The sequence below is a fragment of the Amblyomma americanum genome, chromosome 1 (assembly GCF_052857255.1).
Source record: "Amblyomma americanum isolate KBUSLIRL-KWMA chromosome 1, ASM5285725v1, whole genome shotgun sequence".
Classification (NCBI taxonomy): domain Eukaryota; kingdom Metazoa; phylum Arthropoda; class Arachnida; order Ixodida; family Ixodidae; genus Amblyomma; species Amblyomma americanum.
Genome location: NC_135497.1, coordinates 299,899,917 through 299,921,892, shown reverse-complemented (window position 1 = coordinate 299,921,892; position 21,976 = coordinate 299,899,917). Strand labels below are relative to the sequence as shown.

The 21,976-nt window shown below is 47.4% G+C and overlaps 1 protein-coding gene across 2 annotated transcripts in view; it reads left to right on the top strand.

Moving 5' to 3' along the window:
• Positions 1–6,666: 6,666 nt before the first annotated feature.
• The window catches only part of LOC144115286 (uncharacterized), an 85,820-nt gene continuing 70,510 nt past the window's right edge, over positions 6,667–21,976 (top strand). Inside the window, exon 1 of one of the 2 annotated variants that reach the window (XM_077649606.1) lies at positions 6,667–7,346. In XM_077649606.1, the coding sequence (XP_077505732.1) occupies positions 7,248–7,346 (99 nt within the window). In that variant the 5' untranslated portion in view covers positions 6,667–7,247. The remainder of the gene's footprint in view (positions 7,347–21,976) is intronic. The other variant, XM_077649607.1, reaches the window with a different exon arrangement.

Here is a 21,976-nt window from a genome sequence, read left to right as displayed (position 1 = left end):
GATTAAGAACCACTTGCGGCCATAAAAGCGGAATAGAGCATGATATAGAGCAATCAGCTAATTTTCGGAACACAAATCACTCCAGTGACGTCATACCGAACCTTTCATGCACTTGGCATGCGGCAGAGCAGATTACAAGCATCCATGAATCATAAAGTAGTAAATTTTAAGTTATATGTTCGTGGGCTTCAAAATAATCTCTTTGTTTTGTTTGCGACAACGTCAGCCCACATAGCTAAGGGCGAGCTTCGGAAGAGGACTCTGGGAACGCTACAATGAGGCAAGAAGTGCAATTCGCTCCAATATGTTGTGGCCAATTCTGGCTGGAAAAAATACTCGGAAATAAAAACGACCTCCACACTTCCAAGGGATACACCCTACATCATGATAAATTGCGACACGCTTACCTTGTTTTGAATCAATCTGCCAAGAATCAAACTTCTTGGCAGCACATGTCTAGGTATATATTAGATTTCTTCTGATTAGCTGTTTGTGTGGTTGTCGTTTTACCTGCCTGGCCTCTAGCGCATGCAAAGTGGTCCTCGTGACAAAAAAAATATGATATTTGCACCGATGACCAAAAGCCTCCGGTCGACGGACATTAAAAATCAACAACAATGAAAGAAACAGGCAGGTGCTCTCGACCCAAAAATTATAATAATAATAACGGCAATCTTAACATCTGCTCATATCGGTTAGACAGAATGCTGGCACAGTTTGTTCGTTAACTACTACACGGTAAGTTGTTAGCGCATGCGCTGTTTCAGTAACAGGAGACTAACGAAGACCGCAGATGAAGGGCACGGCCAGCGGCAAGGACGTTGCCGGGGAGTGAGAACCGGGGGCTTGGGGCGCGGTCTGACAGCGGCGCCCGACGCTCTCTTCGTCCCTGGCTGACGTGTTCGAAATAGAAGGCGCGCCACGCACTCGTCACCCTTCTAGAAGTGGGCTGAGAAACGCGCGGAAAGTGGCGCCACTTGCGGGCACGCGTCAAGAAGACTGGCCATCGCGCCACCGCGCAACCGTGCGGCAGTCTTTGGCACTCTCACTGCTGCTTTGCAGAAGATGGCAGGAGGGCTTGGTAGGGTTTGGTAGGGATGACTGCAAAAGAAAAAAAAAAGCTGTTGATGCGACGTAAACAAGGCCGATACCCGTGATGTTTCAGATGATTTTGTGGCTACTAGCCATACCGCTGTTTTGCCCGTGGATTCATTCCTACCCCGAACATGGGGTACAACCGGCCGTGCTGAACATTACGCTTGGGAACGGACAAGTTGAATTACTGTTTGTACCGATAGAGCACGACGGTGAAGGAGACCTTGTTAATGAGCCCCTAGCTTACCGGCTGTCGAGCTGAAGGTAACGCTGCTTTCTTAAAAGCGTTGGCCATTGTAAGCATTGTGCACAGAGCACACCTCTGTCATTGTGTTGTACGCGTAAGTGATCTGCTTCCCAGTTTGCGACATGCGTTTAACTGCCGAGTCAGGTTAGAAACAGCCGTAACAAGTATTTTTGCATTTTTTTCTTTTACGAGATTTGTTGTCTTGACGCAAATAGCTGACATTATAAGGCCTCGACTTTAGGTTGGCCATCGCAACTGGCGCCACGGTCTGTAAGAGAAAACAAACGGGCAGCACTGGTTTCTCGTAACAGTAACATGATAGATGAACACCACATTCTACAACAGGGGTGGATGTATGGGTCACTCTTACGGCTTGGGTGAGGGCGGTTCAATTGGAATCGTGTAATTCTTGGACATTTTCACCGAAAAAATTGTGCTTTAGCCATGATTTTCCTGCGTAAAATTTCTCGCCTGGCTAGGGCGACGCCTCCCTTCCCTTATAAATCCGCCCCTGCTTTACAGCTGTTACGTGAGCTTAATATTTCAGCACTAAAAACTGCTCGGCTTAAACTGTAGCACTGAACCCTCTCTAGGGCACCCCATGAAAAATATTGCCCTGAGGGCGCATGCATCTCAGTCTCAAGCTCAGTATTAATCGACTTGATTTTCTTGTTCCTGCTTGATAGCAAATACTTTGGCTTGAATCAGATGGTCTAGTCGTACCACACACATTTCGTGCTTACGACTACTCTTCTCCTTTTGCCTAATCAACAAAGGAGCACTTTTCTTTTCAGCCACCAAAGGAGACAAAAGCAGTTATAGCAGGTTTTGTTGCGTAAATTACTGTGCCCGAAATATCATTTATCTTGATGACTGGCGCAACATGCTGTAATTAAGCCAGTTGCTGCACCGAGCGTTCTCATAAATAAATACTGGATGAAACTACACTTAAGAAGTGGTGTTCTGGGATGCGAAAACTAGGGGACACAACTCACACACGCACAAAAAAAGAATACAACACAATAAACGCAGGCTCGATGCATCACAGGTTATGCTAAATAACGTCACAAGATCTTATGCGCAGGCTTTCTGAACGACGAGAACGCTGTCTTGAAGAGCCGTTTCACTATGCTCTCGTCTCGGTATTCTAAGTATATAAGAACTCACTATCCGGTAAGCTCGTTCGTTGGCTACCTTTAAATCGGCAATTCATCTCTTTAACCAGTCGTTTGTTTTCACCGCGTAGTATTTAACGACCGACTCACTTATAATGACATGTCAACCAGACACGACTATAAATGCTTTATGTATTCGTTTATTTGGACTGTCATACAGAAGAGCAAAGAATGCATATCTATATATTACCACATAATGGATGCTGTGTGCGACACGAAGGTGATATACTCTGCAAGATGAATATAACATCTTTTTTACCTTTATAACGCATTATTTATTCTGAGTTGACTTGCTGAAAGGATATGTGGGGAGTATTGTATTCTCCTCTACTATTACACAAAAAAATGATGTCGCAATGCCTTAATAACTACAACCTACCTTATGCAGCACATACCTACAAAAGTCTACTGGGGCAGCAATGTACCCTCACTGCAATGAATACGAAGCCGTGTCTATTTTATTTTGGTGCATACTGGATTCACTTCGCACCGAATGACATAGAGTGGAAGTCAAATTAACCATTTAACATCAAAAAGCATGCGAGCTCAGCTCCACTTCCCTGCTGTCAGCCTGTCATGACACAACGGTGAAGGATCGGTGATTGGGTGATCGGGGATACCATGATTGACCAGGAAACTTAGCGGACGCATGTGGGTTCACGCCACAACATCCGGTACTTGAGAAGCGGAGAGGCATGAAGAGGGAAAACTAAGAGAACTGGATATGAGGAAAGGCGTAGATGGAAGAATATATATATATATATATATATATATATATATATATATATATATATATATATATATATATATATATATATATATATATATATATATATATATATATATTTTGGGGGACTAAAGACGCAGTAACTGTCACATATCCCGGTGGGCAGCGGAATCACGCCCTGAGGGAAGTGATGCAGGAGGGAGTGAAAGATGGAAAGAGAAAGAGGCGCTGCAGTGGAGAGCTACGGAATAAATTTGACCACCTTGCTTTCTGTAACGTGCACTGATTTTGCACAGCCCACTGGAACCTTTTGCACTTCGCCTCCATTGAAACGTGCCCAGCGTGGCCATGGATTCATCCGGTGTCTTTATGGTCAGCACGTGAACATCGCAGAAGACAGAAGGCCGAATTTCATCCCGTATTCTTCTCCTTAGCTGCTGATTGCCGTTGAAGACGTTGCCACGACGGTGGAGAGATTTAGTGCACATGCGTTACACTGTCACAAAACCCACCACGATCAATAGCACAATATTAGATTGGGTATTTGAAAATGACGTCCACAGTGTCAATTGACTAAATTTTTCGGCACAGTTCAGTTTTATTATGCCTGTTAGGTGCAGTGATAAATTCTGCATATCCCTGGGGTATGTGTTCGAGCAGCGTGACTATGTATGGTATGTCTGCAGCAGGGCGTGCACTGTATGGGATGCCGCCGCTATTCTTTTGAAGGATACAGCAAGAAACCAAGAATATTTTTTCCCTTTCATCTTAAAGCTTTGTTGAAACTATGAATACACTGTTGCTGGCCCATCGATGAGTGTGCCGTGTCTATCGCTGTCATTGTTGGATCCTGACGCCTTTTAGGCATGTTTGACGGGTCGAAATCTTCCATTGGACAGGCTAGTAGGACGGCAGTTACGTCAGCGCTCGCGACTGACTGAAGATGGGCTCTAAGCCAATTTGAGCGGTCGGCACCGACAGAACTGTCGCCTCGCCGAAGTTGGCTTGGACTCAGGATATAACCCTGAATATAGCGGAAGGCATACCAGCACTCTGGTTATAGTTACAAAAAATTAAGTTAACGGCGTCAAGCTCAAATACATTCTACTTTGCATGAAGATCGCGTATCTTTGTGAAAACTAATATTTTTGTCGGCTAATCAGGGCCCATATTCGTAGAACTGTTCACTTGAGGTCATGGTTCCCGTGCGCTGACGAGCCACAATTGCCAACAGTCCGACAGTCCGAGCAGTCTATAGGACAAACGGGAACTGTTCTTACGTGACAGTAGCTTTGGCAATTGGGTCTCTGATTGGCTGGCGCAGGCTCTACCTCCCGCAACGCTGCATATCTAAGGAACACAAACTTTTGGGCGAGCTGGTTTGAATTTTCGGATATAAGAGCAGCGCAATAAAGATGTTCACAAGAGAGGACGAGGAGGAATACCTCAGTGGCCATCCTTGCGTATTGTGTTCTTTCCTTGCAGTCTTTTTTGCGCCACAGCTATGTTAGAAAAAAAAAGAAACAGCATAGTCACTGCGTATAAGCATGCTTGAAATATCGAAGTTAGAGCGTCGTGATTCAGTGCTCACGCATGCTTCATAATTAAACAGTCTTACAGAAAAGCAGCGGCATCGTAACGTCACGCACAAGCACATACCTTCAGGTACTGTTTCGTATTGTCAAAATGCACTACGGGTGCAACAATTTGACTGTCTAAATTCGGTCTAGAGCCACGCTACACAGCAAAATGTTTGCCAGTGCCTCTAAGCGTAGCGTTACAATTGTTCCAGTAAAATATTTCGTTTTGGAGACGATTTACTTGAGTTCTTACGCAATTATAACCTATTTTATTATTTTTTTTCTAGCACCCAGATGCGTCGCATGAAACGGAGCTCTCTAGCGCCCTGAAGACATTAGGGGGGAGAGCACAAACAACACATGCTGGAAAATCTCACGCTTAAAATGTATTTAATACGCTCTTCTACGCTATGACAGTTGATTGGAATGCTCGTGTCGCTGCGTTCGACCGAGAGAACGCTCCAAGCTACCTCTTCGCTCCACTGCTTCGCGTCCAACTCGCACGCGACGGACGAAAACGCCGCTGGTTGACACCGTCAAAAGGCAACAACGTATAACGCGCATCAAACTGTCATGCTTAACAAGCCGCCCCGGGGGCCTTCCCCCAGCGCCATCTTTAGTCGCCACCCACCTCGAACGGGTGCAGTGGCAGGCGACGCTTTCGAGATCAAAGGAAAGCTGCACTATGCGAGACAACAAAACCGAGAAACTAAAATAGGGAAGCAAAAAAGAGGAAATGCAGGATTAGCTGAGACGAGAGGAAGAAGAGCGTACGAAGACGGCGAGGCCGGGCTATAGACGTCACAGCACGCTGCTCGTATGGGGGGGGGGGGGGGGGGGGGGGGGGGGGGCTCTCGATAAACGGGCTCCTCGGCGAGAGCGGACAGCGTGTTAGAAGGGCGCCGCTCAGCCATTTTCTAATTTTAAACGGGCCGACGCGCTCTTTCGACTTGCTCGTTCGGGATTTTTATTACTTTCAACTTTCGAACGCCGCCTTCCCTCCCCGCTTCCAGTTCTTTTGTTTTCTGTTTGTCAAAGCCTTCTGGTTATGTAGCCACGTTGACAGCACTCCAGAATTTCTGCCGCCAAGTGATGTTCCTTGCCAGCGTTTTTATTTTTTCATAAACGTGTCTCTGGTTTTTGTTTTCTTTAGAAAGTTGGGTGGCCCAACCGCGACTTCCATTCTACATAGGCCGGAAGCGGTAACAATGATGGTGATATTGAAACCCCGGCTTCAAATGCTGAGGGCTTACTAAGCCCCCTACACGATGCCGGCAACGAAATCTCCATCTTTTCATGTTTCTTTTTGGCATGTATTTTTTACATTGCGGTAATAACCTGCGAATCAGTCCGTTACCGAATTTGCGTGAAACTAACCCTCGTAGATGCGTGTTCTTACGCCGCTTGGGCTTAACTTTACAGCTGAGAGCAAGCTTAGACTCTTTTCGCGTACAGGGCGTACGGGGTATTCTTTTTTCCCGGTGTGAAACCAGATTTTCTTTTCGTGGCACCAACCTGCCGCCGCCCTCGGATGCATTTTGAGGCTAAACTGCGTCTTCGCCCGAGTTTCCCCTCCTTTCCGCCAGCAGCGCCTCCAGTGACGCCGGGCACGTAAGTAGACGCGCTCGGTCTTCGCGAAAACAGAATGCGCCCGCTTCTGGTCGCTTTCCAGCGGGTGCCTATGCAGAATCAAAGCACAAGAAAAGCATGCGCAGGAGAGAGCGAACGGCTAAATGGTGGGGCAGGAAGGACTCAAACACGAGTGTTTCAAAATTAAGAGTTGAAGGCCGCTGGTACACGCCGTCGGTGGCGGGCGAGTAGACGTCAGGAAGAGGGCCGCAGTGGGGGAGAAGGGTCCTCCGCTGAACGGGCGAGCGGGCTGCCGAGGGCGAAAATCTGGCTTCTGTACATCAGCCACGAATTCCTCACGGACGGCCCAGGGCCGAGCCATGATGATGGAGGCGGCTTTTAAAAAAAGGACCGGGCGGACCCTCTCCCTTCCTTCCCGTGTTTCTTTTCCTTCTTTCGTCGCTTGTCGCGTGTGGGGAAATATTGACGGCAGCAGTGCACGCAGCCAAGGAGGCCTTCTGGACGCGCTGAGGACCGGCGCACGTATTGAGAACCTTCAAAGAGTCTTTTTTTAAGACGCGACTTTCAAAAGCAGCCCCGCGATAGGTTAGGCGAGGGACGGGAAAAGAGAGAACAGAAAGAGGACACACGAGGGAAAGTAGAAAAGAAAGAGAAGAGGGAATCTTCCTGGGCTCAGTGCGGCCGCCGCGTTTCCGAAGCTTGGACACCAGTTTCGAGCCCAACTCGAGTGCGCGGGGACAGCGTTTTCCCTCTGGCCGGAAGCATCATCCCGGAAGAGTGTCTTGAGCGTACGTTGTCGTCCGCACGTTTTTTCGCCCAAACCGCAGCTCGCTATGTTGAAGGCGACGGAGAAGCCGGACTGCCTCAAGGATGCCCGGGACTACAGGCGCTACACCGCGGCGCCCAAGAAGAAAACCAAAGATGTGAGTGAGGTACGTGGACGACGTGTGTATTGAGCGCGGGAGCGAGGATGTCGGTGGCGTTTCCGCGCGCATCCAGCTGCGCGCGCTTTCGTGTGAAAACCGCAGGTGGCCTCTTCCTGTTGGCAGACGCCGAGGCGATTCGCCAAGAAAAGCTTTTGTTTCCGCTATACCGACAAGAAATCAAGGGGGGGGGGGGGGAGGGGGTTGCACCATGGGGTGTCATTGCACTCTCTCCATAATTCCCTGACGGCTGGAGTACTGTTTTTTTTCCCATGGGTAACTGAGTGATTGAGAGAGACAGCGTGCTTTCTGTTGAAATCCCAACAGAAATTTCGCTAACTGTTTCTGATAGGTGAAAAAATAAGACGCTCTTCCACTCATAATGTAACGCACGCAGGGTTTTCAATATTTTCTGCTGTGCCTTCTTATCGAGCCTTATGGGACCTGCACAAATGGCACGAGCAGCACTATATGTACTCCTTCTTCACTATTCACTCGAAGTGCAACCAACGGCGCGTATATTCTCTTTTAAAACACGCCGCGTTTTTGCTTTATTATTAATAATATAATTTAATCTGTTCCACAGATGGAATTCCTTGCTTTTACTCGTGCACTGAAGTATTGAGCACACGGCACGTGGACTTGAGTTTAAAGTATACTGGAGCACATGCAGTGTACTGAAGGATCTACCATCATAATCTGCAAAAAGTTCCAGTTTCTTACCCCTGTCCGCTTAATACTTCTACTGTTTTGTGCACATATTTTATGCATGTGGAACCCCAAAACGTTACGTTCTTCATTTCGTGTGCAGAGCGACACCTAACGTAAATCCAGCTTTTCATTTGAGAGGAAGATTTTCACACGCTCTAAATTTGAAACGTAGAGCATTTCTCGAAGATCCCCTTATAATACGAATAAAACAGCAAGCGGATGTAAGAAGAAAAAAAATCACAGGAAGGTTACGAGCTTGTAACGCGAGTGAAGCAGCGTTAGCTGACTTGTGATCGCGAAGAAATGGAGACGTATTAGCGTTGATTTATTAGAGTTGATGATCTCACATAGCATCGCCGCAGTGGACTAGTGGTTCGTATTTCCGAATCGTATTCGGGAGGAAGTGGTGGTAGATGACGGAGAATATAGGCGCCGGTGGGCTACCCCGGTGTGTGCAGCCGGTAGGTGGCTGCTCGGCGGCGTGTGTTGTGCGGACGCCACGGACACCACATTTTTGAACAACGAGCTAATAACAGGTGATGCTGTAAAAGTTGTCGCGTTATTACTTGCATTAGTGGACCTAGTGGACCACTTCCTGTTAGCATGGCTGACGATATTTATGCTGCAATTGATTGGACTAAAAAATAATTGGTCTTTGGCTGAACTAAATATGTCCTGAGCTGTTGGCCTTCCACTGCTTATTTGCCGAGTACGGTGGACACCGATAAAAATTTGAGGCACAAATACGCCTACGCTATACTCAACTGCAGGAATAGATGCGTGCTGTGCCTTCGTGACCCGGCAAAGCTGGCCAACATCGTCCACCAAAGAAGAAACTCTTAAAGAGTGGCTTTGAAGCTGAGACGGCTGCTCCGCATATTAAACTGCCTGCACTGCCTTTCGTTTGGATTGCCTGACAACTTGAGCCTGGATTGCTCTCCTGAGAGCAAGTTTTTCAGCTCTGCGCCTAGGCGATGGGAGCTCCCTTTTGCTCGGGACCCCGAGGCGCAGAGTTTTTGCAATAATGAATATTGAAGGCCTATGTATAGAGCCCTTTGCTCCAGATCTATCAAAAAGGGTCAAACATTGACTTATTGCCTAGGAGACAGAAATTACATTGCTGCCTCTGACTGCTCAAAAAACGGGTACACTATGTAGACAACGAAAACAAGCTGTAAATCCGTCCTCATGTGAAGCTTTATGCAAACAGATTACCTCATTTCCGCAATGACACCTTGGTAAATGAGTGCGATTTAAGTGTGTAACGGTATTCTCTAACTGAGGGATTTGTCTCTTTCATTGAGGAGGCACACATGTTCCGGGACTTGTAGCCGTATCTTGCGAACGTCATGGGCGGCAGTACCTGCCCTGACCACTTTTCCCTGTACAGCTCCATGCAACGTTATTAGAATTGCGGGCAGCTGCCAGCAAGCGCCGTTAAGTCTTGCGGCCTAAACCACATCAATAGGAAAAGTCTAGTTTTTTTTGTATAACTACTCGTGCAGATAATGTATTGTTTTTTGCCACTATTTAGAAGCCAGGTGATCTCCCTCACACGCCGAAAGCAGCGGCGTCTCGACTGCTCGCATAACGTTTATTTCAAATCCATTCAAAGTTCAAACAACAAGCGTCGTCTATGGAAATGAAAATTTAAAGCCTTTCTGGCGCACAAAACTATTATTTTTGAAGAATCTACACCTCTGTTCCCGTTTTGCCAGCGGCTTTACAGGAAAGTCGGGTGAACCTGTGGTTCTTTGAACTCTAACAACGCGCCGCCGCCTCGCCACGATCCCAGAAACTATAAACTCGAACCGCAGGCACCTCGTGAGGTCCTGGGCACAGACTCACTGAAGGCTCCTCCGATATCAGGCGAACGCAACAAACCGTGTCCTATGGTCCGGGCCGTAAACGTTCTGGTGGCGCTGAGCAAATAAGCAAGCAGCTCCTTCAGTAACGGTTATCGTTTGAGTAACGGGTACACATTAAAAAGACTCGCACACGCTCACCGTACGCTTTGCAGAAATAATCTAAATTACAATGCAAAGGACATGCATACGAGGAGCGACATGTCTAGTAAGGAAACTGGTACTTTAGTACACTTTGCACTCCTGCTTCCGTGGCGCATTGTTTAGAGCGTAGTGGTTAACAGCCCGGCATTTCGGAGTTTGATTCCCGGCTTGCACGTAAGTTTTCTTTTTTTTTTCAACGCCATGGCTCCCTGAGTTCCGCCAGAGGGCGCCGAAGCCATGAACACCGTACAGTGCCCATCTTGCGTAGATATCACTGCAGAATTTTTCATGCGAGCACAGGATTTCTACTTTCATTGTTATGCCGAGGAAGTACAGTGCTTACCAAAGAGTGCAACGCTCTGAACCTCAGCCGTCATTACATACTTTCTAATAGTCGTTGTCTTCGAAATAAGGATTGTTTCTACAGTTAGGCCAACTGGCTGCTTCAGCGCAGTTGTGTTGTTTTTATAGGCGACCTAATCCTACCGTCAGGTTCCGCGCAGGGGCGGTGGTCATGACGAAATCCTCCAGGCATCAAAAGTGCAATGCTCCGATACAGAGCAACTCGAGCTGCATGGCTGGATTTGGTGACTGTCGGAAAGGTTCTAAAATTTCTTTTTTTTGTTTTAACCGTCAGTTTGGCATCATAAAGCACAGTGTACCATAGCGAATTGCAGCGGACTATGACAGACAAATATTTTTTTAGACGCCTTGTAGAGCCGAGTGCGAAAAATACAGATATATGTAGTTAATTTGCGCAAAAGAAGAGTGGTGGACCAGTGAATCAGCGGTAGGGGAAGGAAGATAATGAGACCGGCGGTGATGATGATAGGTGCAAGGCGAAGGTGCTTATGAACGGGTTGCCAGCAGGCATTCTTCAGGGCTTTCGAAGGAAGAACGCCGTACCGCAGGAACCAAAAGGCCGTTCTTAATCCAAGGCTAGTAAATTCTGGCTCTCGCGAAGGAGCCAATGAAGTCTCCTCAGACTATAACCGGTTGCCGGAGAACGCCGAGAACACTTCTAGCGCATGCTGTTGTGAAGAAAATGGATGGTAAATGCACGACGCATGTTTTAGTTCTATAATAAAGAAGGTTTGGTTGATTAAAGTGCTTCGTAGCCCTCTCAGTGCTGCGGATGGCCACAGTACGAGTAAAAAAAATGCTCTCAGGGCAAGCGTTGACACTCAAAGAAATTTCCACATCCGAGAAAGAGTCCATTTATGAATTGGCACGTGGCGGCGATAACAGGAGGACAAACATATGTAGGAGATGGACAGGAAAGTTGACGTAGTAGTCGCAACGAACTGTTCACTCAGGCCAAATTGTACCACGAACGAAAGAAAGCAACTCATCGGCGACGACAAGAGTAAGCGCATTTGGCGGTATTCGAGACCAGATTGACTGAGGTTGTCGACTTTGCTTCGTCTATAAATGACACAGAACACTCTAGATAACGAGCACGCATCTGTGTGAACAGTCTCTAACCTCGCAGAAAAGCCAGAGAACGATTTTGATATTTTGCTAACGATTTTATTACGTCTAGCAGCACCATTGAATATAGCTCGCGTAATACGTGGTGAGCAGAAATTTATTAAGCCATGCGCCAGCGGTGATAAACAGAAACGTTGATGAAAAAGCAACCATAGCAAAGGTGCGTGCGACGTAATGTGGTCACACTAATGACAGCTGCCAACAAAATCAAGAAAATAAGATCGCCACCACTGCTGAAATTACTGATGCGACCATATGCTTGCACATGCATACCTAAGCTATTGTTTGAATAAACAAAAATTTCTCAATGTTTCAACGCTTGTCTTCCGTTCACCTTGTCTTGCTGCTTCTCATGGCGCTGGGAACGCTTTTTAAGAGCGTTAGCTCTTAATCATCCCGTTTCGAGATTTCGTGGGGTCTGCTACCACCCTGAGATCACAGCACCAAATTTGGCAGCAACTACTCATCACGTTTCGAGATTTCGTGGGGTCGGCTGCCACCCTGGGATCACAGTGCCATCTGCGGCAGCAACTAGAAAACAGCACATTTAGCATTGAGACTTGTAGCGCCATCTACGATAGCATTGTAGAAACAACCACCTGCCGCGTGCCAAAGATGACGTCACGGTCCAATATGGTTGATAAAGGTGGAACTATGTGAGTATGACGTGAGGTTACGAAATGGCGGCATAGTTTTGGTTTCGGCACAGTTTCGGCGATAACGGCTGCTTCGGTAATGCCTATGACTATAGAGCCCTCGCCGTGAAATCTCAGATTATGCTGGCCAGTGGATTCCTAGTTCGTGCCCTATAAAGTGGTCACCTGATTAAGAGGGCATCGCTAAGGGTTACCTTAGCCTATGCATTGGTAAGTTTGTTTCCGGTCAAGCCGCTTGTGCGGCAGACCAGTGTAAGCACAACACCGCTTCCGGGACTACACCTGCGCGATTCAGTAACGTCCTGAAGGGCATTTTCGTTTGGAACAAATGCGCTTGCTTGCGGAATCATTTTTTGGCTACATATCGCAGGGTGTTACCCACGGAAACTACAGAAGGAAACAACAACATGCCACTTCTGTGATGTTACGACCACGTCCCGTCGCATTCTGGTGGTATTAAGTTCACAAGACATTGATAGAAACACTTTTATTTGCCAGGGCACTTGAATGTCTTCTGTCGGCTGCACAATAAAATTGTTACTAACGATAGCCAGTCATATCACAACTGAAAAACTATAGTTGCCTTTCCGCGGCAATGACATCAACGGAGTGTTTACATCCATTAATCCTTTTTCTGCTGATGGCTTCCTTATTTTTGAGGGTGCGTCAACTTTGACCGGGTGCAGAACTATATCTGTATGCACAAAGAGATATATTTAGGTGTGGGTAATGGAGAGCAGGGGTGACGGGGCGCCACTGCCATCGCCCGGAGCTGTATACCTGGCACGCCGGCCAACATCGCCTTCTTTTTGTCCTTTCCCCAAGGCGTCCGCCGCCCGACTCGAACGTCACTGATGACGTGAATTGGACTGCCAATCTGGCTTCGTGTTTACTTGTGGCAGCGTGCCATTATAACCGCTACTGCACTTCTGCCATTTTATATGATGTTTTTGTATTGTTTTAAGTTCCGATTTTTTTTGTTCTATCTGCAGCATTGCTTGCCGGGGAGCTCTGATATTCAATATCGCTTCTTTAATTTTTGTTTTTCTTTGGCCAGATGTACTTGTTGGTCTGGGAGCAAAGGCAATACGGTGGGTGATAAAATGGTCCGAGCAAGACAACAGCGCAGTCTGCGCTGACATAACTCCGTAGCCCTACTATAGTTACCCGGGGATTCACTTCAAGAGAAGAGTCGCGTCATGCCAGCTGTACAAGCGTTATCATCATCAGCTCTGGGAATAGAAACATGCAGAAAGGAAAGAGGAAAGGACGGACTGGGAACTAGTAGTAAACATTATGCCATTCCCTACGCTACTTGAGCTGAATTAGCCTACGGGAAAACAAAATGAAACGCACGTCCGGTTCTGAAGAAAGGAAAGAAAATGAGCATCGCTCTTTGGCCGCCCAAAAGTAAACTAGCGTTGAAGCAGCCTGCAGCGACACGAAATAGACATGACCCTTTGCGAAAGCCTCCGCCCTAACGACAACAATGCGCTGCTGTGACGTCATGGTTGCTCCTTTGAGCAGCCAGCCGTCTAATCCAGTGGCACAGTGGAGGGCGATAACAAAAGCACAGATAGATAAAAAAATGGTAAGTTCCACTTAGGAAAGCGGGGTAGCAAAAGGAAGCGACTGAAAGTCACGTGAGAACGAGAGGAAGGTTGCTGAGAAGCACGAGAAAATAAAACGTAAATGCTGAAACAACAAGGAATGACGGAGGCGCCAAGTTCAAGTCAAAGCCGAAGGCTGTCGGAGCTTCATTTTGATCTCGAAACAGGAGCGGTGGAAGAGGCACCAGCGAAGCGAAATTCCTGGGCCGTGATGCGACATTGGCTCTCTTGCACTGACTGCTAAATTTGGATATATTAGTGAGTCGGCGCTGGAACGAGTTTAGCGGTGAAGCTTAATGAACCTCGCGCAAAGAGGGTATTTTTCCGTCCTCCTGGAGTGAAAGTGCAGCGACTATGTGACATTTTTGTGTAGACTTCCGACTTCATGCTCACACCATGTCTCAAGAGACATTCGAAGAGTAGCAGCTACCTGTGTTACACTTCAAGTGCAGGCACGCGAACTGGCCGACAAGGACAGCATTCCAATCAAACTGTTGTAACTATCACTTACTCATGCTTTCGAAATGCTACGCACTACGCCATCCAAATTAATTACGCTCTCGTAAGTTGCAACAACAAGTATTGACTTGAGGCCAGAGCACTTAAAACTGGAAGCTTAAAAAATTTTCCTCAATACTGTATTTCACTAAAGGCGGTATCCCGCCAACTGTTTTTTTTTCTCGCAGAACACAAAAAACAGCTAAAGTAGTTTCTGCCAGAAATTAATTTATGAATGAAATTAATTTATCTAGAAATGAGAAGAACTTCGCTCTAAAACGATGCGCGCTGTGCGAGGCCCAGTAAGTATACCTAGTGCTACCAGTGTTGAAGATTTCCGCCGGACGCGCAGTCTGCATAAGACTGCTGGATCCTAGCATCTCCAGCTCGAACACACAGTTGCACTACTCCGGGTACCCACGAAGTTGATTGCAACAACAATGCGCTCGACGCTTTTGTTTTTTTATGTGGGCTTGTTTGTTACTCCCCCGTGTGTTCCTGCGTGTGCAGCTTAGTCAAGCATTTTGTGGCGCTTGCCACAATTTGCAGCGAACGGTAACGTGCTAATCGAAGTACTTCTATGTCTAGTGCATCTTAGTGGTTAGGCCACTAGGACAGCACGCATCGCCGACCGCCCTAAGGCCCACCTTGGCTGCCATCCAGGAAGCGCACTGATTTCACTGAAACGTGTGCCTGGCACACTGGAGCCTGTTATACGAATTAAGCGTTATTTTATTTAGACCGACGACCTCTTCTACAAGCCACCATTATTTCTGGCTGTGCAGGCGACGTCGTATCAAAGGAGGCACTCAGAAAAAAACAATAATCTGGGTTAGGAGGCGCATCTCGATCTCCTCCCAGGTCGTCAGAGAGCAATTCGGGAAGTGCCCGCTTTCTGCGATGACCGAGAATTCCCTGCTTTTAGCGACTCTGCAGAAGTGCGCTCCCCTTCCCGCAGGACGTCGCAGAAGCGAGTGCTGTGTTAAATAGAACGGTGACACACTTCCAGCGAGCATTTCTTCCCCCCACCCCCCTCTTATCCCTGGAGCGCAGTCGCTGTTTTTGTGCGTGCTATACCGAGACAGCCTTAGCGGTGCCACCCAGCCTGTGTCAACGATCCTCTTCGAGGCCTCGCGACGCACTCAACCCTTTGCTTCATCTTCTTTAATCCGGCTGCGCTGTCGTCACTGCTTGAGTTGCTAAAAAATATGGCGCTGTCAACAGATATCAAAACATGTACAGCTCCAGCCGCCAACTGACCAAAAACTTCTTGTTTCTTTTTTTTTCGTTTTTCTGTGTTGGCGTTTGAAGTGTGGCCAGCTCATTGAGTAGGGTGAGGGATGAGACTGAAACTGGAAAGTTTTGACAGGGTTAACTGCTGTTTGCAATAGAAAAAAGAAAGGGGGAAGGGGATTCATTTCGGTTATTTTTCCAATCCCCTTGCTTTGAGCCAAGCGCATATTTTGGCAGCCATTTCCTCTCTTTTTACACCATTCATTTACATCTCCCTCAAAAGACGTCAGATTTATTTACTTTTTGCCAGTAAAACCGCGCAACGCTGTGGAAGCTACTGCCGGTTTCAGCCAACCGTGGCGACTAAAGCAGAACGTGAGAACGTGCCGTAGACAGCTTCCATGTATTCATTGAAGGGACACTGAGGATAACTCTATTATTTTTTTTGTTAGCAAATTCTGATAGTTCGGCATTTCATGGCTTTGTTGCCGCTTGTCCGGGCGCGAAAGATGCGTTCATTTCAAAGAAATTTGGATTCGAAGATGAAAAAGTTCTTCCCGCCGCTCTGATTCAAACTCAGGAAACTCTTATGACGCCACGGCAACTCTTATGACGTCTTAGAACGGAGTGACGTGATACGTGACGTAAACGCAGACTCCGTGATTTCTGTAGGCTAGCGGTGCGGTGCGCAACCTTCCTTTGCCAGCCTCAGAGATTCGTGGTTTCCATGAAGTTAGGAAAATTCCTCCAAGGTGGCGCCTCTTGTCCTAGGAAGTCATCACGCTTGTACTTGCGAGATTGGCCTGTGGCGGCGACACCTGTATTTTGGTCCTCTCTATTTTCTACATTACAAGAGCTTTGTTTTCAGTAAGAGTGGAGTTTTTGTGATCAGGAGCTGCTATTCTATCGATACAAGCCAACTTCAATTTCTCCTCAGTGTCCTTTTAACTAGGAAAACTAGCGGCATGATATCAGACGCGTTGGACGATTACAAACCGCCCGAAAAACGAACAATCCAGTGATTTGGAGCTTCAGGGGGTGACCCTTCATGAAAGAATAAATATGTTCAGGAAAGGGAGGGGTATAAGATTGAGGACATTGGTATAAGATTGAGTTGAGATGGGTGAGGTTGTGTCTGGCGTCAATTGGCGACTGTGGAAAAAAATCCACTATCCTACCCTCTGAGCCAGGCCATTCGTCCTGGGATTTGAGTGCTGCAGTATTTTCTTTTGTAAGGCAGTGGTCTCCTTGCTGCTGTGTTGGTAAGGAAAGCTACAGTGCTTAGCATAAACTGAGGGGAAAAAAACCAGGAAGAACAGGTTTTAACAAAGCTGAGCGCCTCTGCAAGCGTGACACTTGTATCAGTTGTGGAAGTCGATTGCCGCCTTGCTGACCCTCTTCCAACACCACACTGAAAACAAGCGTTGTTCGCAATCCCAACACGCAGACAAAATACGCATTAACTACTCACGAATGTGCGCATTTGCTTTGAACTAGATTGTCTGCCTCGAGACCACGGAACAGAATAAAGGGCATTGCTTTGGTTTAAAGCAATGCTTTAACCGCACTCTTTTTCTCGCTTTGCGAAAGATGCAGTGGAGCTCGCATAAATTCAGGGCACAATAAATGCTCGTATAAATTGAGCCGGCGCTCATAACTCTGCTATCGAGAATACCAAATACGCGTAGGTTGATATCACTAAAACTCGTCTTTTAAAGGAAATAAAACAGAGTAAAAGTGAAGTATACGTGTTTACTAAGCTTTCTTTCTTCTGCACTAGGAGTGATGACAGTTTTATGAAGGGCAACTTCATTGGCAGTGTCTCTTGTTCTTCCTCAGAACAGCGCTCAAAGCGCGCTGAGCCGAGATGCCTTGCTTCCTAGAGCGGTATTTGCAGCGTTGTGTATGAATAAGAGAGAACCCACAAAGTGTCAAAAAGGCGAGGAAAAAATAATGAAGCCCGCAGCAGTGTCGTCGCATGCCAACGAACGACTCAATCAGGGCGCGCAGTTTTGTGAAGTCACTCTTCACGTCAGCATTTACACTGCCGGGGCACGATACTCGAATTCGTTCAACTGCGAGTTTCTCAGCAAAAAAAAAAAATCTATTCGCGACAAATAAGCAAGGGATTGCTGAGGAGTTGAGTCAATATGCCATTCATGGGCTTTGGAGAAATTTTGTCTTTTCGACAGCAGCATCGACGGTGCATGAACCCCGCACCTCTCACGTGGGGCACAGGCAACCATCAAAACACACCTAGTCACAACGACAGGTTCCACGTTGCTTACTGGCACGTCTCAAAAACCATGCCCAGCCCAGCCGTTAGAGCATTCAAGCGCACGATATCTCTCAGTGAAATATCAACCGCTATCGTTCCCAACGGCAACCCAATTGCCTGATTCCCGAAATGGGTCCTGCTCGTCAGCTCAGCGGGCGGCCTGATAAGATTGTAACGCCAAGCTTAAGCCTAGCAAGATTAGTTCGTGGAATTTTATGCAGTCAGAACATGCACTTAGACTTGCCACCTTCACTGCAAGTTTCCTCAGTTGATTTTGTGGTCTCTGCAAGCTCTTACGCTGCAGCTTTTCCAGGCGCGAACTAAGCAGTGTTCTACTTTCAAGACCACGACCACCGCCTCCACTCACCCCGACAATCCTCATTTTATTTTTTCCCCTGTGTTTCGCTGTCTACAAGCCTTGACATGTAGTTTTTGTAAGGAACCGGTGACCGCGAGACTGCGGGCCTTGCGAACCAACGAAGGACAGTGAAAAACGAGGCGCGCGCCGCGAGAGAGCGAACGAACGCTGAAACCGAGACCACGGATATTTAAAGAAAGAAGCGCCTGCTGCTGACGAAGCGAAGGTTTACACGAGAGGCTGGAGCTCGTTGCCGCAATCGGCTGTCGGGACGGCACGGCCAGACTGACACGTCTGCGAACCTTGTTTTTTATTGGCAACCGCCCGTTCACTGCCTGCGCGTGCGTGTGCCTGTGCGTGTGTCAGGCGTCCTAAAATGTGAACGTCTTTTTTTTCTTTTGCCTTTCTATTTTCTGCTTCTTGCTACAAGGGCGGCCATACTTTCAAAATGAAATAAAAAAAAACATTAGTAGATCACCGCCGAAACTTGCTGAAGCTTGCAAAAGCACTGCAAAGGGATACTTCGTGAATTACAGTGTTCTTGTCGTTAGCAAAACCTGACTAAACCCACACAAAAAGGAGGCCTTTCAAAATATTATCGTCACAACATAGTTCGCTCATGCTGGCCAACAGAAAAGGAAGTCAATAAAGGCCGAGTTTGGGCGAGTTGGTTTACCATGCTGAACGTAAAAGCGCAAAAAACAAGGACGTAGAATAAGACACACAACACGAGCACTCGTGTTGTGTGTCTTATTCTACTTCCTTGTTTTTTGCGCTTTCGCGTTCAGAAAAGGAAGACTTTGTGACTTTGTGTCAGCATGATAACGGTCCCCCAAATTTTTTTGTTTTTACTACTCATTCTCGCAGTCGTCATCACTTGAAATAGTTGTTTTTTTCACATCTGTATGCGTCATTTCTATATTTCATTAAGTGACGGGCACTTTCGTCTCCATGTTTTATGGTGCAGATATAGTTATACGGCTATGGAATGGTGGTCAGACAACCACAGTTGGCTAAATATGATCACTCGGTCATTTGCTGTTTCCCTAAACAATTTTGCAATTACGCGAAAGTGCACAAACACAAGCACTGGGACTCAGAACAACGCGCATGACAGTACACAAGTGCACAATGATCAGATGCCGTTGCGCGGTTTTGCTTCCCTTTCATTTCGGCAGAACGCACGAACCTTACGCAACAGTGTGCGACCTTAGCTAGCGCGCTAATACTTTCGCTGAGGCTGTCGACTATTTCTGAAGTTGCTTCAGTCATTAAGCGAGAAAATATGGATTTACAGACATATCAAAAGTCGCGCAGACTTCTTTCAGGAAGAGCGGTGAAAACCGGAACGTCTCTTCCGGCTTCGTGAACAGTTCTCCACACGTCCCGATAGCTACACAGACTGCGCGACAGAACCAGCGAACTATGGCTGGCCGCTCAGTTTCTCCCTGTATTTAATTTTAACATCTTTCCATGGGAACGAGACGATAATTTTCGACGGCAAAGTTGTTGGCACGGCCGAGCAGCCCGCACCTTTGCAACTGCCTTTCGTCAGCCGCCCTGAGGAGGGCCGTCCTTGACCCACATGTTTCGCCACCAAACTCCTTTCCTTTCCGCGTGTTGGTGCCCCTCGTCAGGGAAGGACCGTCAGAGAGCGATAGCCGGCTCCTTCTGCCGCACCACTGTAACACACGCATCCCCTCCGAAGACTTCGTCCACTGAGGCGCTTTCCCCGCAGCTTCGATGCTGCACCGGCGGGGTATTGTTTGCTATCTCGACGCCCATAGCTGCTGGCGCTACTCTCGCGCTAGGGCTGGCCGAGAGGATCCGCGTCTCCTGACGGCCGGCCGGTGCGGCTGCTATTCTGAGCGGCGCGGTCTGCTGCCAGGCGTCGCCCCCCACCGACCGACCGGCCGAACGCGAATCTGCTCTGGAGGTCCTGGAAAGAGGGCCAGTTGTGGTGGCAAAAAGAAAGGCAGAAAGACATAGGGGGGCGTGAAAGGGAGAGAGAGATAAAAGCTGTGTCTTGGTGGGGGCAAAACAAAAGCCGAAGAAGCCGGAGCCAACGTGTTTTGGAGGCAAGCCCAGTGGAAGGGATTGCAGAAGAGCGGTTGCCCAGGATGACTACCACTCCGCGTCTCGTAGCGCAGTTCCATGCAGCAGGATGGGGAGGCTGGGCAAGTATGGGCAGTGCTGCATAGGTTGGGACTTATCTTGAGTAGCAATTAAGCGCGAACGCAACCACTTGATACTATGTCTCTCACTCGGTTGCAGCTGTCGAAAATGCTTTTCACAGTTGAGCAACGTTAATATTTCTACTTCGTTTTCCCCGGTCCTTTAAAAAAAAAACACGATATCTTTATAAGGGCTTTCCCAGGTTAACCGGCGTAGAAATTCATGTTGACCCGGCAGTGGGCGCTCTCGGCAATGTAACCTCTGCAGTCACGTGATACAGATAGGCGTCACACATGTGCGCCTTAAGCTGGTAACTGCCATGGGGCGGAGGGGCATTTGGTAGTGATACTGCTAGTATGTCTGTTTTTAAGTCTGAGGTTAACTTTTGCTTTTGCCGCATAGGATGGGGAAGAATCAGAGTTACTTCAAAAATATTTTTTAAAAATATAATAAAAGCGCACTTTTGAATCAGTTTCATCACTTCCATATACGTGTTCCAAGAAAAAGGACCCAGTTTTATTGGAATCAGGATGAAAAAAATTATGCTTGCTCAAGCAGCAGACGTCAAGGGCGGGTATCTTTTTTGAAGTGAAGGGGGAGGCTAGAATAGAAACCTTTTAAGCCACCCTGTTCGTTTTTATCAACGCGTTTTTGTTGTACGCTAGATATCTTGTGTCGGCCAACAACTTTGGAATTAGCTGATTCGTGCGATCGTCACGATATTTAGGCTGATGCAGCCTTGTTGGTGAGTGCTAGTTTCTTCAGAGTTGAATTCTAGCACACAAGATAAAGAGCAATCAGCACAAGTGCAGACTATGACAAACGTTTTCATTAAAAGAGCAAACGGACATAGTCGTGTTTCAGTGAACGTCATTGTGGACACATAGCACGTCGATCGTCTAGTATTATTGCCTGTATACGACAATCACTTTATTAAATCAGTATCGCTGCCTAGTTATGCACAGCACAAGCACTGTTTCGTAATTTACTAAATAAGACATGCGTGAGAAGTGAGTCATTGCGTTTGCTTCTGCTCGTGTTGTGCGCTGAGTTGAACTTATGGCAGAATGGACACCAGCCATCACATGCATCTCGCAGTGCTTTTGCCAGCACAAATTTCATGCGAATCGCCTCGTCCCCGCTTCGTGAAATTTCTACTTTCATGTGTACTGCCCCTTTTGTTAAACGGTTTGCATCTGTTCGTCCAAACTCTGCTGAGGGAGGTGACCCAGACGAAAAGACGCGCCGCTGCAATGTTTACTATCAGTATAGGCGCGTTCCGAGCAAACGCGCTCTTCTAGGGGGACCTGGCATACTCTTATAAAGTGTTGTCCTCCTCCTCCATTTCCATGGAACGAACCCTTTCGGCGGCTGGTGAGGCCCTAGTCTGCGTCCTAAGCGTACTGCACCGAAACATTGAGAAAGCGGCGGCGTGGCGACAACGGTGACGATGATGATGATGAGCGCCGGAGGACAGTGTCTTCTTCTCGGACGGGTGTCAGAGCCAGCGGTTGCGGGGCTCTGGGGAAGTATATATAATCCAGCCCGGAGTCCAGGGAGTGTCGCAACCCGGATTTTTTTCTGGCACCGCCGAGACAAACTGCGGCGCGGAATGAAGGG